General features: G+C 38.4%; 1 protein-coding gene across 5 annotated transcripts; it reads left to right on the forward strand.

Moving 5' to 3' along the window:
• The first annotated feature begins 438 nt into the window (after positions 1–438).
• On the forward strand, positions 439–2,742 carry LOC148715079 (protein PHLOEM PROTEIN 2-LIKE A1-like). Of its 5 annotated transcripts, none has more exons than XM_088721044.2 (5): positions 439–595; positions 674–726; positions 814–1,199; positions 1,626–1,744; positions 2,214–2,742. In XM_088721044.2, exons 3-5 carry the CDS (start codon positions 969–971, stop codon positions 2,581–2,583), a joined length of 720 nt encoding a protein of 239 aa, XP_088577170.1. In that variant the 5' UTR covers positions 439–595; positions 674–726; positions 814–968; the 3' UTR covers positions 2,584–2,742. The 5 variants fall into 5 exon arrangements, with proteins under 5 accessions (XP_088577170.1, XP_088577169.1, XP_088577171.1 ...); XM_088721043.2 differs by having other exon boundaries at positions 936–1,199; XM_088721045.2 differs by having other exon boundaries at positions 439–726.
• The last annotated feature ends 12,848 nt before the right edge of the window (positions 2,743–15,590 follow it).

Below are 15,590 nucleotides of genomic sequence, written 5' to 3' on the forward strand. Positions count from 1 at the left end.
AAATACTCCTCTAGATTGATTCCTATATACATATTTAAATTTCTCTAGATATAGATATAATTTGAGCATCAAAATAATATCCACATCTGTATCCGTATTTGCCAAAGATAAATGGATATGGATATGAATAAAAAACCACTCTATATATATTCGAATATGCAATTCTATATAGTTTTATATATTTCTTATGAATTTTAAAAGGAAATAAGTGACAACATTAACTAGCATTTAAGTTAATTTACCACGTATTTAGTGATATCTTTGTTTTGATAGTTCATAGAGTATAACTATCCTATTTTTATCTATATTTTTATCTATGTTGTCAATATCCAATCGTATCCATAACTATTTAGCACAAATATAAATATGGATTTGACATCCATGTTCATATTCATATTCATCGAATAAATAGGGACACCAACATGGATGTTCTGATGCCCAATCTGTATCCAATCCATTCTCAGTCCTATAAAGGTATATTAGGAGGGGGGAAGAGGCCACGAAGGAAAAGTAGGAATATAACTACGGGGGAGGACAGAGGCGCCCGGAGACAGAGCTCTGTAAAGACTTCACAAAGGAGGCTCCATTCGTCCAGGTAGCCGATAGCCTAATTCAAGGTTACTTATTGGGTGACGATTTGTTCGGAAACATACAATTGTTTCTTTCTTACCAGGTACACCAGCAAATAGCTAGCTAGCACCAACTGATCCCAAGCTCTTTGGAAAGGTAAAGAAACTTTCTTCTCCAATCTATCCACAGGCTTAGTAAGCAAGCTGCACTATCTCTAATTCCATGCCTATTTTGTCCATGCAGTTTATTTAGCAAAAGAAAAGTTTAGAAACAGATGGCTGATAGTTTCTTCTCGACACAGTTGCAAAATAATTAAACTACCTCCTGCACCAATTCACTCACGTATAAAAGTCTCTTAATAATAGGAACATCAGAAACAAGGAGATTGAAGTTGGGAAATGGCTGGTTGCACTGTATCAAGACCAATCCCTTCTCCTCCTAAGCCTCAGCCTCCCGAGGAGCGTCCCAAGGAGCCTCCCGAGGAGCCTCCCAAGGAGCCCGAAAAGCCTCCAGAGGAGCCGAAGTTTCCCCACCTGTTTCGTGATATCGTGAGGGAGGCAGAGAACCCCTCCATGAATTGTCTTGACGGTCAAATCTACTCCGGGGTGTTCTTAAGCAAAAGAACGAAGGCAAGTTCCAAGATCCATCCTTTCTTTCCAACTTTGCCTTGAGTAATCCTTCCCGCTTTCTTTCATAGTCGCATCCGAAAAAAAAAAAAAGCTTTTATATGGACAATTAATTTATAACTAATTGGACCTGACCGCTGATCAAAGGTTTATTGGGAACTCCATCCACTCTTTTGGCTCCAAGATAATATTGTAATCGATATTAGCATTCCTATCACATTAGTATTGAAATTTGCATGCATTTGACAAAATATGCAGCCATCCATATTGATGCATTTTTGTCCTACATAAACCAGACACCTTACCCTTTGCAAAAGAAAAAAAAAAGAAAAAGATATATGAACTTCAATGGAGAATTGCAACAATTCTTTATAGTTAAGTTTGTTACTAACTTAGTCAGCTACTTTCATTACTGATTTTGCTATATAGAAGTATTGGGTGGAAAAGGAAACCATGCACAACTGCTTCATGATATTGGCAAGAGGCCTATCGATTACTTGGGGTGAAGACCCGAGATATTGGACCTGGCTCCGTATCAAAGAAACAAGGTGATATTGTATTCTTTTACGTGATTCTTTGTATGTGCAATGCCTCAGGTTAATTACTTTTTTAAAAATAGAGGAAACAAGTGATGCTGTAATGTTAAAAAAATGTGCCGCTTTTCACTTGAATTATGCAGGAAAACTTGTTTTTGCAAACAGAAATATCTCAATTATTGAATAATATCACCCTCAATCAAGGCAAAAATTGTTTTTTGTGAAAGCAATTAATCTCCGTACTTATGTACATAACTACCTATATATGTTGATTCTCAAAAAGTATTAATGCATGAATAACCTTGGATTATATCTCCTTTATAAATTTGTTTTTTAAAATCTTCCTTCCCTAATTTTCTTATATATATATATATATATATATTAATTCAGTGATTTGGTCTCTCAACCATGTTGCACGGTTGCACCATTAAGTTGTGTGCCATTACTTTTAACTTTTTCTCTCGCAACTTTCTGTGAGCAGCGATGCGGAGATCGAAGTGGCGTTGCTATTAGATGTGTGTTGGCTGGAAATCCATGGGAAATTTGAGACCTCTTATCTTGCACCGGGTGTAATGTATGAGGTTGTGTTCGTTGTGATGATGATGCCGCCTGCATATGGTTGGTCTTCTCCAGTGAATCTAAGGCTTAAGCTCCCAGATGGAATTGTTCAAGAGCACAAAGAGTCCTTGCAAGAAAAGCCTCGAGAGCAATGGATTGAGCTTAGAGTTGGTGAATTCATGGCAAACTCAGATCTAGCGGGAGAAATGGAGATTTCTTTGTTTGAGTATAATGGTGGGCAATGGAAGAAAGGGCTGAAGGTTAAAGGCGCTGTCATTCGGCCCAAGAAGTAGCTTATCGATTTCATCCACGTATCCGTTGAAGAAAAATAGCAAACGCTATGGGTTATCACTAAGAAACGCAGTTTTATGTGTCTCTTTATGTGCTAGTCTATGTATGTACCTTCAATAAACAAGAAGCTTATGCCTTTGAAGGATAGCATAATTATTTGATCCTGTTTGATCGGATTGGATTTAAGTCTATAACTTTGGTCTAATATATTCCAGAGAACAAGTTATATTAGCAGTAATCAAGTTTAGAATCTGTTCTCTGGACATCATGGTGGCCACAAAAAAAATTGTCAACATGCTTTTGGTGTTCTTATGGTGGCGAGATAAGGATGGAATAAATGCTTCATAAAGTTTTCAGATAATGGGGAATAACACTCTCCCCACTTTCCATGTGCTAAGCTCTAAGGTTTAGAAATGCACATGCATGGGTGCACACACAAGCTGTATGTATGTTTCAAGAGTGCTGCAGCAATCCAAGATCTCACCTGAAAAGCGACAGATTATCGCATACTCTTTCTGATCAATCTTGGCATCCTCATGCTGGGATTGAGGCTCATGCTGCTGGGGCTCGTGGGACTGCTAGGATTGCAGGGACTGAGGTGAAGATGATCCCATCTGAGAGTGCTGAAACTCCACATCTCTGAATCATTTTTCTCGGTGCATGTTATTATCTAGTATGCACAAATAAGAATCAACATCAGTTAAGCGATAATTCAATACTAAATGAATTGTGCCTAAAAAACAATATTTAGATGATAAGAGAACACAATAATTCATTTAATGTATACATCATAAATAGTTCTTACCATTACGAAATAATACTCTTTCATTCAACATCCGTCTTAATCAAACTCGTTGTTATTTAGTTCATCAGTTGGCACAATATTATAAGGCATACGCTGAGTATAAGTAGCATTCTTTCTATTCAATGTCTCTGTGTTTGCAACTTGTCACTACATCTTCTATATTATAACAAATCAATACCATAACCCTGGGGAAAATGAAATCCAATAATAAACAAGATGGCAATGTTCCAAAAAATGCAAACATGCAGTGCCTTCAGTCTAGAAATTCGAGAAGAATTGTTAAGACAAATGCTACTCATCTTATGAGGGAATGCAACCACTGTATATGTTGATGCAAGTCAAACCCAAATGAGCATGTTTTAATGCTGGAGCAAAGCTCTTGGCAAGCTTTCAGTGGTCATCTAAGAAGTCTCATCCATTTGCTCTATTAGGTTTTTTTTTGTAGCAAATCATTTGCTCATTATGACTACATGCCTAAGAAGAATGGATTATGATCATATATCGAGCATCATAGAGTACCATAGATTGTGAAAGCAAAAGCAAGATGTTGTGCGTGCATGCATGCATCCTATCTTCTTTGGTTTTGTAAGTCAAGCAAAGGAGCATCCAAACATGGTTTGTGTTTATACAAGCTCGATTAACATAGCATAAGAAAATCATAAAAAAATATTAATGATGCATCATTCTTACAACATATCATGTAAAACCCAAAAAAAAAAAGGAAAGGGTGACGGGCCGGCCCAAAAAGACCGGGCCCATCCCCTTATTACGATCGTGCCCTAGGCACGATCGTGGTAGAGAGGGTCACAGGAGAGAGGGCGGCGGCGGCGCTAGGGTTGATCGCCGAAGAGGACCGAGTGCCGAAGAGGAGACCGAGATCCGGCCAGCCGCGGAGGAAGTTTTCTTCGGTGAAGACTTCCCGCAAATCGGGTGAAGAAGCGTGGGATCCGAGGGGGGAGTTGCTCACGGTTCCTCCTCCGATTTCTCGCTGGAAGGATCGCCGGAACACCCCGTCGGACCGAGGTAAGCATGGCTCCTTTCCTTGTACTTCATTTGCTAGGATTAGGGCCTTGTTGGTGGGGATTTGGTCGGTGAGATCATCGAAGAAGGGTCCGAAACAGGGTACCCCTGTTTCGGCCTCTCTCTTCCGATTTTTGCCGCCGCCGGCCGCCGGAATTGGCCGGGATCCATGGCCTTGGAGGTTGAATCGGGGCTGTGTGAAGGTTGGGAGGGATTTCTAGTTTTGGTTGGTGATGAGGGAGGGTGGATCCGAGGTATTCTTCCTTGGGACCCCATCCTCTCCTCCTCTTCCCCTCGTTGGTTGGCCATCGGCGGCGACGGCGGCGGTCGTGTGCCACCGTGGCTGCCGTCGGGTGGGGGGGAGCCACCATCACGGTGGCCCTCTGTCAATGATGGTGGAAGAAGGAGGGGGGTTCTTTGTCTTAAGGAAGAAGAAGAAGAAGGCAGAGGGCCTTCCGACCTCTGCCGACTTTTTCTTTCATCCCTCCCTCTCTTGGTCGGCCATCATCGCCGGAGTGGTGGCCGATGATGGTTCGGCCAATGGTGGCCAAGTTGTTGTCGGGTTAGGGAAGGAGAGGGCACAGCCACCATGGCTGTTGCCCTTGGATCAAAAATATTTGAGGGAGGGAGATGTATTCCCAACCATGAAGAGAAAGAGGAGTCATCCCTTCCTTTTGGGTCTTTTCACCGAGACCGGCCATCGTCGCTGGCATGGCAGCAGCCCCGGCTGGCGATGACACAGGCTGGTGGTACAAGGTGGGGGTCGGGCCACCCCGACTGTCTTAGATCTGGAGGGATTGAGATGTTTGGGGACCTGGTGATGGACCCCATAATATATGTGAATTATAGTTTAGAATATTTAAATATTAAATGATTAGTTTGTGATTTGTAACTGATGTTGTAGGGGAGGAGTCAGCGATGTCGGGAGTTTTTGATCAGGGGACTCAGCACCCCAGCGCGTAGGTTGTGATTCGGATCCGTGTTTAAGTCAGTCTATAATTTCTTGTAAGAATTCCTATAACTGAGCACCTCTATTTATGCATGTATGAAATTTATCGTTGGTTATAATTTATCAGTATGTTGATATTAATTTTATGAGCTTGTATGACACATATGAGATGTGCATTTTGATTGCTATGGAAATATTGAAGTAATTAAATTAGGAAGAATTAACATATTTTTGAGAATTTATGAAAATATGTGATGTGATGGAAATGTGATTAAACATGTAAAACTACACATGTAAAATGGGTTGGACTAATCTTATCATGAGATAGCCTCTACGAGCTTATGCGTAGGATAGCTGCCACGAGCTTATGCGTGGGATAGCCTCTACGAGCTTATGCGTAGGATAGCCTCCACGGGCTTACGCGTGGGATAGCCTCTACGAGCTTATGCATGGGATAGCTGCCACGAGCTTATGCGTGGAATTTGTGCAGTCTTGAACTGGGTCATGACCTTGGTTAGTCCAAAGCTAGAAGTGAAAAGTCTGAAAACTTGGGAATCATAGTATTACGTGAATGGATCACATAATGTGAAAAAGGATTTATGTATATGAAATGGTTATATATATTTGTTGTTTGTTGAGCCTTTGAAAAGATGAAATGATATTTATTTGATGCTTTGATTATTTTATTATTATTACTGTGTATGGCTGTTGGAATTCTTACTGGGCTGGAAAAGCTCATACTACACTTACATTTTTTTTAGAGGTATTGGATTCGTAGAATCTGTCGGGTGGGACAAGAAGTGAGCTCGATCTAGAATCAGACTGCTAGATAGTTAGAAGCAGCTTATCTTTTATTGATGAACATTTAAAAATCTTGTAATTGAACTGATTGTTTATTTGGACATGTTGGATTTGTCAATTTGAATTAATTAATTAGTTGTGGATTTATTGAATTGTTGTTTATCTTAGGCCTTGCATGATCTTTAGGGCACTACTCTAGGGCTCATGCGGCCGGTCGCGTACCGGACCCGGGTGATGGGTTCGGGGCGTGACATATCAACATCATGTTCTAGTTTTCTCTAGCACTCTCCTCTCAAAAGCAATGTGAAGATCCAAGACTATGGAATCCCCAAAACCCTCTGAAAATGGGAGAGAAAACTCTATTAACATAGCATATGGAATCCCTAGAGCTAAGGAGAAGAGGCACCGAAGAGGGGGGAGGAGGAGAAAGATACCCGCGACGGGCAGAGGCGGAGCTCGATCAGGGGGATTGGGGTCGATCAGTCTGTTAGATGTATGCCCTAGAAGCCAATCTGGCAGACACATTATTTATTCTGGGACATAAATTTGTACTTGACTTTATTATTATTGAATAATAAATGGGCATCTTTTCATTCATATTGTTTATGTATCTATGAATCGTCCAAAAAATTAATAAGATGATGATACATATTCTCAAGAGTTGAGAATTTGAGCCATGTATCATTCGTGATTAATTTCTAAATGCTCCTGATCAATGGATCATCACGAGGACGGTGATCGATCCGATCAGTGCACAGATCGCTTTTCTTATGGATGGACGAGACTCGAGTCCACAGTGTAGAGACACTGAAGTGAGAGTGCAGATGCTTGTTAGAGAACAAGGGTACTGAGCGTGACCAAGACAAGAAGTCACTTGGATGTCTATCCACTCGTCAGTGACTTACTTGATGTTGCAGTAGTGTGACTGGTCCTTTGACCTGCGGTGCTTCGGCTACTCACAGTGAGGTTATTGTAGTTTGACTGCACATATACATGGTCTCTAGTCATATGGGTCCTTGTTGTGTAGATTGGCTGCAGTAGGTTCACTGTAGGAGTAGGGTATGCACTTACATGGAATCTATCGACCTTGATAGAAGAGGAGTGATCCTATGTGATTTATTAGACAGAGTTCTAAGACCTTGGCCAGGGCAATAATATACAGTGGACAAAGAGTTTTCCACTATCGAACTCAAGTCGAATAAATCTAGACATATGACAGACGACGGGGTTTGACGAGTTATCCATGACCTCCAGTCTGTAGGGATCCACGATAGAAGGACTGTATCATACGATAACTGCACCTAGAGGTTCATCATTCTATTCTGCTGGGTGGCCACCACATACTGCTAGGTGTCACTGGTGGATGGTGAGACTCACAGGGATCATCTTGATGGTCGATAAACCCTGATGAGTTGAGTTGAAATTGTTTCAACCCATTGAAAGGAGTTTTCAATGATATTGTGATAGAGATCGCAATATATCTCACTACCAGTCAGAATAGAACCTATAGGGTCACACACATTAAAGGTAATGACTGATCCGATGGTTGAATATGATTAGGAATCACAAATAGTCAATTAGATTGATAAATGGATAACCCGCTAAGAGTTAGTAGTTGGAAGAAGGAATAATTGCAATCGGATTGCAATTTAATTTAATTAATTGGATTTAATTAATTGAACTTGATCATGAGTCCTACTTGGAGTGGGATTCATGAAGTCCTAATTGGATTAGGATTTCAAATTAAATTAAAGTCCTACTTGGAATAGGATTTCCAAAGTCCTAATTGTCTTAGGGCTGAAATTTGAACAAGTCCTGATTAGTTAGGATTTTCTTAAGTCCTAATTAATTTTAAATTTAATCTAATTAATTTTATGACTCCTAATTGGATTAGGATTGAAGAGTTCAATAGAGTTATGGTTCAACTAAATCCTAATTGGATTAGGATTTGGAATAAAAGGAAATGCATGCACCTAATTCTATTTGGAATAGAATTGAACCCAAGTATTGAACCTAATCCTCCCCACTTAATTTGATTAAGTGGGGGCTGATTTAAATGGACTAGAGGGAGGGGCCCATGCCCCTCCCTTTGGGAAGTACGTGGAAGGAAAAAGGAGGGGCGTAAGCCCCTCCTTGCTGCCTAATTATAAGGATAAAGATGAGCTCCTTAAAAATAGGAGCTCATCCTTATCCCAAACGAAATAAAAAGGAGGAGGGATACGGCCCCTCTTCTCTATGGTTCTTTTTTAGGGATCACGGCAGCAACCTCCCATCTTCTTCCTCCTTTCAGCTGCAAGAGAAAAGGGAGAAAAAGAAAGGGTGGCGTGGCCTTCTTCTTCCTCTTTCTTGGGTCCAGCGCAGGAGAAAAAGAAAAAGGCTGCAAAGAGCTTTGTTTCCTCTTCCTAGATCTCTCCTTCTTCTTCTTCCTCTCAAGGCAATCAAAGGTTGATTCAAAGGAGAGGATATCAGCCATCATTAGCCTTCTCTGCAAGGGAGCTAGCACCCCGGAGAGATCCAAAGGCTTCGATCGACTCACTACCTCGTATGGATACCTGTAGAGGTCAGACGCGTGTGCGGCTTCCAACGAACCTTCTACAAATCCACGTAAATCAGATTTGCGGAGACCATCTACCCGCACAAGGTGAAGATCTGATCTTCTTAATGATTTTAAAATAGTTTAAAATAATTTAATTCTAATCTATCTACAAACGAAAGATTTTAAAATACGTTCATGCGATGAACGGATCCCGCATATGTTTTTCCGCTGCAATCTAAAAATTATTTCAAAATTTTTATGGCATATGAGGGATGCTAACACAGTCGGCGCTGGAGAGGAGGAAGGAAGAGAAAAATACCTGTGACGGGAGAAGATGAAGCTCGATCGGTGTTGGAGTCGGTCAGTCATCGCCGGAGAGGAGAAAAGGGGGTAGGGTTGGTGGAAAATGATGGGCTGGTGGGTCGGGCAATGGGGTTTAGTGTGGTGTGGGAGTTGGCCTCTGACGATGCTTATAAGCGTCAGCTTAGGTCCTTAGCCTTTGACGACGCTTATAAGTGTCATCTTACGTCCTAGGCTTTCGATGACGCTTATGAGTGTCGTCTCAGGTTAGTGTTTAGGCGGAGTTTAGTGAAAGTTAATGTTAAGAGAAGGGGGTTAGTGCATAGAATTCCGACAATGCTTTTCGGCGTCGTCTGCTCTTATCCTTTAGTCCAGTCCTTGGCCTCACATGTCGTCTTACAGTTTGCTTTCAACGATGCTAATTTGCGTCGTTTAGTTTCATCCCTGCCGATGCTACTTAGAAGCATCGGCAAATTTTTGTGCCGGAGCCAAAATTACCGACACTTCCACCTAGCATTAGCATATATATGTCGGCATCTTTTTCTTTTTCTGTAGTGCAAGAAGATATTTTTTGAATTCCTTAGTTAGATATAAATATCGAAGATCTATCCAGTCGGACTAAAAACATATCTGTATGGTCCTCATATACTTATCCGTTTAAGCCCTTGCATCCTCACCAGGATAAAGGCCCAAATCTATTCAGATCCAATCATAAATACCTCGATCAGCTGGCCGTTAGTTCTAATGGACTCATGCTGGAGTGTCCTTTAATCTATATGGGCCATAGGCTAGGTTTGCTCTGATGGCATTTGTAATAACCTAAGATATGACTCAAAAAGGCTAGCTGAAAAGGTATTTTTTGGATTTCTTAGCTCTAAATAAGCATCCAAGATCTATTTAATGCAAAGCCAATGTAGGACTAAAATCTTACTTGCATGGTCCTCATAGGTACTGTAAGCCAAATATCTCGCTACCACTAGCTTTTGACAAGTTGTAAAAGCAAAGGTTGAAGCTTCACTTGCTAAGCGTTTGAAAAACAATGGAGAGGAAGATTATGTAGCTTTCCAATCAGCTTAACCAAATTCAATTTTGGTTTCTTGAACTCATTGACCTGCCTCCCTTTGTCGGATGCTAACTCGGCATACTTCAATTTCAAATATCAACTCTCATCACCTTAAAAGTGGATTCTTTTTCATCCACAAAGCTTAGAGTAATAAGCTTATTTGACAAAATTTGCTGGAGGATAGCATCATCTAACCATGCTATAACACATTCTTGGTTTTCACATTAATAAAAACTTTGTAGTCATATTTTTGAATTTTTTAAAAATAAACACTATCTTTAGTTGAATGTGTGAACTTCATATAATAAATTTGTTTGTCAAGTTTGGTTTTTTTGAAGATAAATATGATGCCTTAAAGTGTCCCATCATGAAGAACTAAATTTGTTCAATTTAGTTTAACTGATAACCTCAATGAGCTATTGTAAACCTATTTATTTTTTTTCTGGCATATGGGTAAAATGTTAATAAGTGCATGTGTTTCTTCAAAAGCTTCTGAAGATGGCAAAAATCTTGCAGATTGGCAAAAATGACAATGTCATTGTGATGACACATGAACCGAATTGGCTTCTGGATTGGTACTGGAAAGAGATCACTGGGAAATTAAATGTCTCTCACCTAATATACGATTACCTGAAGGAAAGATGTAGACTCCGCATGGCAGGAGACTTGCATCACCATATGCACCACCCTGTTGTTCCATTAGAAAAGCCTGTTTATGAACAACACCTTCTTGTCAATGGTTGTGGTGGGGCCTTTGGGCATCCTACTTGTGTCTTTAGAAATTTCAGCAAAATTTATGGAAAAACTTATGAGAGAAAGACTACTTACCCACCTTATGATGATTCTAGTAGGGTAAGTTAGATTATTCTTTCTTTTTCCATCTCATCGACGTAGGTGCAAAATGTCTTGTTAATTGTAATGATTATGGTTATTTACCAATATCAAATTGTTCTCTTGGTTCGTAATATACTTTTCTTCATGTTTCCTTTTTATTCTTCTTAAATGCAACAATTAATTTATTTCCAAAAAATATTGTTTTAGATTGCATTGGGCAACATTTTAAAATTCTGCAAGAAGAACTGGCAGTTTGATATTATTGGTGGTGTCATCTACTTTATATTGGTCTTTTCTGTGCTCCCACAGGTGATATAAATTTACTTTAGTGAATTGTTACTCTTGTTAGATCTGTTTTAAGTTTCTAATTCGCTAAAATTGGAGGACATGTAGTACATTATCAAATATTCCAAGAGTTTCTTTTCAAGTATTTTGCATCTATGTCTTATTTAAATGCATGGATCAAGGTTTGATGTACCAAGCCGTACCATCTCATATTGGATGTACCATATTATACCGGTAAGGCACAGGTATGGTATTGGGTTCAGTTCGGTAAACGGGCTGAATTGGTCCAAACCAAGTAGAACTGCCCCGTAGGTACCTACCTTACTAACCTGGTTTCAATAGTACCGTGGCTGGGAATGAAAAAAATATTGAAACTTGAAATCCTGTCTTGTATGGGTTGTGTAAAGTACTGTATTGTACTGAACAGGTAACATACTAATATGGTTTTTGGTATCGGTGATGCAAACCTTGGCATGGATCTATGTATTTACCATAATTTTCAATTTTCCGTCTCTCTAAATAAGATAATAAGAAGCAAGTCTTTGTACTACTGGTTCGAACTATCAAAATTTACTTAAACAAAAGGAATCAATACTTATTCTTGTTAATCCCATGGTTTCAACGGTTTAGTATTTGATTTTGAAGTTAACAAATAAATAAATTTAGTTCATTATTATGGTTATAGCAAACAAATAAAAATTAGGAATTAAGATTTCTTTTGAAGATAAATGCTAGAATTCGGAACATATATTAGTATTTTCAGCATAACTTTTTATTAAAATATAATATTAATACAATTATTAATGATCTGAAAAGAAGACTTAAAGGACTACAATTTTTATATTAAATATATTTTCAAATTTGAACGTTAGCTATGAGTAATAGGGTATGCAATCTATCTATCCGTAGCTATAATTCAGGCTGACATATATTTACGCTTTTAGCTGTAACTTTTCAACCAAATGTCCTTTCGAGATGATTCTTATCAGGTTAGAAAGATAAAGTGTTACAACTTTTATGTTAAATATAGTTTCAAATTTGAACGTTAGCTATGAGTAATAGGGTCTTCAATCTATCTATCCATAGCTATATTCAGGCTGACATATATTTACTCTTTTAGCTATAATGTTTCAACAAAATATTCTTTTGAGATGATTCTTGTCAGGTTGGAAAGATAACTTAAAGAGATATAACTTTGTCTCTAGCCACTAAGTCAAATTTAGCCTTTCGATTTGTCAAAAAGGTACTGTAAAGTAGAGAACCAAATCTGATCCAAATCTGCCGATATTAAATGTGTTGAAAAAGGATTTCCAAAGCTTCAAATTATTTCAAACGAGAAAATGGCTTCTCAAGCCTACAAATGGAGGTTCATACCTCATATTACAGGAGAAAAGAGAGATCCATAGAGTTTGAAGAGAAATCAAGAGAGTCTTGTACTTACAAGTTAAAATTCTTTCTTGTTGAGAAATTGAGTGTAGTGCTTTCATTCTTATTATTTAAATATTGCAAGAGAGCTGTTGAGCTCTTGTTGGCTTGAGTGATAGAGAGTGATTGCTTGGAAGAATTATACTCTAGATAAACAAGAAAGTGTTTGAAGGAGTAGATCAACCAAAGATCAGCTCGGATATCACCAAGTGTAAAGATTGCTTGCACCCAGAAGTCAAGCAGTTTGTAAAACTTGGATTAAGCATAGTGGATTAAATATCGAAAAGAAGTTTCGGAGAGTGGATGTAGGCTCACGAGGAGACCGAAACACTATAAATCATTGCGTATTACTTTTCTTTCCTCCTCTCTTTATTTTTCTATACTTAGTTGCATATTTGTGATTCTTACTTGCTATACTTGTTGCATCTAGTTTATTTCATTAGATTCAAAAACTTGAGGGGATTTGATTTTATTTCCACAAAATTTTATAAAATCTAATTCACCCCCCCCCAATGGGTTCCCTAGTTGGGCCAACAATTCTCTCTTGTCGCATGTGCTTACCAACAATGGTATTAAGTTATCGAGCATAAATAGCTTAAGCCATGTATTTTTGACCAGATTACTATTGATGAAACATTAGAAGATTCACTTTGTGATAGAATTTTTAGTTGGTTCATTGTAATTTCATCTTGAAATATTAATTTCTTCCGAGCTCTGATTATCTTGTAATTTTTCATAAGTGGGTTTGGATGATGGAAGTAGATTTACAATTTTGACATTCTAAACAGAATATTTTTGTTTAGGGCAATGCCTAGTTGTTATCATTTCTTCTTTCATACAATTCAACATATGAAGCTACTGAAACTTGTATTTTGTCTAGTATATTTAATTAGTAGAGCAGGGTTGTGGTGATGTAAGTGTAAGAAGAGCATGTATTTAAGTTTTACTTAAGAAGGCTGTTGTGATGTGCTTGTTGAATCTAAATAAAAAAAATCCTTTCTTACATAAAGTAGCTCGAATTTAGGGTATAGGATACATAATATTTTGACAACGGCACATATATCCATGCTATCAATTTTAGAGAGGTTAAAATTTTCTTGAATCTTGAATACACATTTGGGTATTGCATCTATTAAGAATGATAGATGTTGACTAACCAATTGACCTACAATACTTAAGCTGATAGGAAAAGGGTTAATGTATATCAAGCTTAACAACCCCCTCATGGGTAGCTTGGATCATGCATGTGGAGGGACCAAAATGACTTAAATGAACCAAGATAACAAACAAAAAGACTGGAATGAGTCAAGATAATAACTAGGTTAATTAAATAAATAGTTAGCGTGAAGGGGATTTGAGCTCACAATGAGCTTCAATACCATGTTAACTAATCAGTTAGCCCCGAAAGCTTAAGTGGATCGGGAAAGAATTGCTTAACGATAAAGTTGAGATTTTTGGTTTAACTTATTATGCAAAGGGCATCCTAGTGCATGTGGCTCTTGCCACTACGAGACTCTGGGGAGGGTTAGATATACGCAATCTTATTGCTACATGTAGAGTGATATTTTCAATGTTTGAAACCGTACTGCCTAGATTATAATGAAGTAACTTTACTTTTGTACCAGACCCACCCTCTTTTATGAATAAATAAGTAAACAAGCATAATTTGTATTTTTTCTATTCAAGCTAATATATATAGATAAGGTACACCATCTTGGTACCAAGTTCCGTATTGGTGCCACACTATCACTGTCCTGGTATGCTCGGTATGGTGGCTAGTTTACGTATCAAGTGTCGGTACGTCCCTTTATTCCTTATATCGGCACCAAACCGATACGGTACGGTATGTTTTGTACCATCCGGTTTGGCACGGTCTGGCGTACCATATATACAGATAGTTTTGAACATGTATTCAGATTGATGATGCACTTTAGCATGTGGTTTATTGCATTCAATTCCATGCTATATACACTACCCTCACCAACCATGCTATTAGCATCACTGAAAAGATTATCCCATCTAACTTGATTCATGGCAATGACCATGATTTTCTTTATATTTTATGTTCTTCTAGAATCAATGGTCTGTTCTTGGATATTGATGGAAAAGTTGTGAGAGGTTATATATAATCTCAATCTATAGTTGGGCTAGCTTTTTCTGTTTTGTAAAATTCAAGTCTATTGTACCTCCGGGAATATGTAACGTATGCATCCAAGGTTGCTCAATGATGTTCAGTTAATGGTAACTGCCTGCTAGAGCATGCTCGCATTACCTCATACTGGAATCAAGATGTAGGCCCAAGCAGTAGAGATGGCAGCGTACATGTTGTACTGCTATAAATTCTGTTTGATATATTTGATGTTTAACAACTATGTTGATTGTGGTCTTTGAGATTTGGCAAGTATTCACTCCCTGATGGCAGTTTAGTTCAAGTTCGTAGGTGTTTGTTATGTTGGTGTTGAACCATGTCTTACAAGTTCAGCATTAGTGTTGTACATGACTTTCCAAAGAAGTTGTGGTAATTCTTCAAAATTCTAGCTAAAAGCATTTGGTGATATCTATTATACCTGGTTGAAATATTGTTGCAGTTCTATTTATACAGCCTTCACTATGTTTGTTAAACTTAGCTGTAATTCAGTTGATTCAGTTAAGTTTGTTAAGCTTCAGTTAGAACTGTTAGTCAGTTAGAAATACTGTTATACTGTTGCATCAGTTACTCGGTGGTTAATGAGGCTGTTATATAGGCAGAGTAGTATGACAGAAGAGAGGTAGAAGTGTTCTTGTATTCAACTCTAGTATTTTGAGTTTAGACTTCTTGTATTCAGTTCTTGTATTCTGAAAATAATAGAGAATGAAAATACTTTTACTCTCAATCTTCTTGTGACGATTCTCTTTTCCCATCTCCATTCCTAATCAAATTCTTTTTCTTTCGATCTTCATCTCTGTTCTTGCTGTTCTACTTCATCAGTCAGCAATTATTGACATGGTATC

Source organism: Phoenix dactylifera, chromosome 1 (assembly GCF_051530095.1).
Source record: "Phoenix dactylifera cultivar Ajwa chromosome 1, Ajwa_hap1_PhDact_Kaust_v1.1, whole genome shotgun sequence".
Taxonomy (NCBI): domain Eukaryota; kingdom Viridiplantae; phylum Streptophyta; class Magnoliopsida; order Arecales; family Arecaceae; genus Phoenix; species Phoenix dactylifera.

Bases quoted from the DNA above. Each gene is read 5' to 3' on its own strand.
- LOC148715079 (XM_088721045.2), top strand. From the start codon at position 969: ATGGCTGGTTGCACTGTATCAAGACCAATCCCTTCTCCTCCTAAGCCT. The intron at 1,200-1,625 runs GCAAGTTCCAAG...TTTGCTATATAG, and splicing joins TCTTAAGCAAAAGAACGAAG to AAGTATTGGGTGGAAAAGGA. The intron at 1,745-2,213 runs GTGATATTGTAT...TTCTGTGAGCAG, and splicing joins CTCCGTATCAAAGAAACAAG to CGATGCGGAGATCGAAGTGG.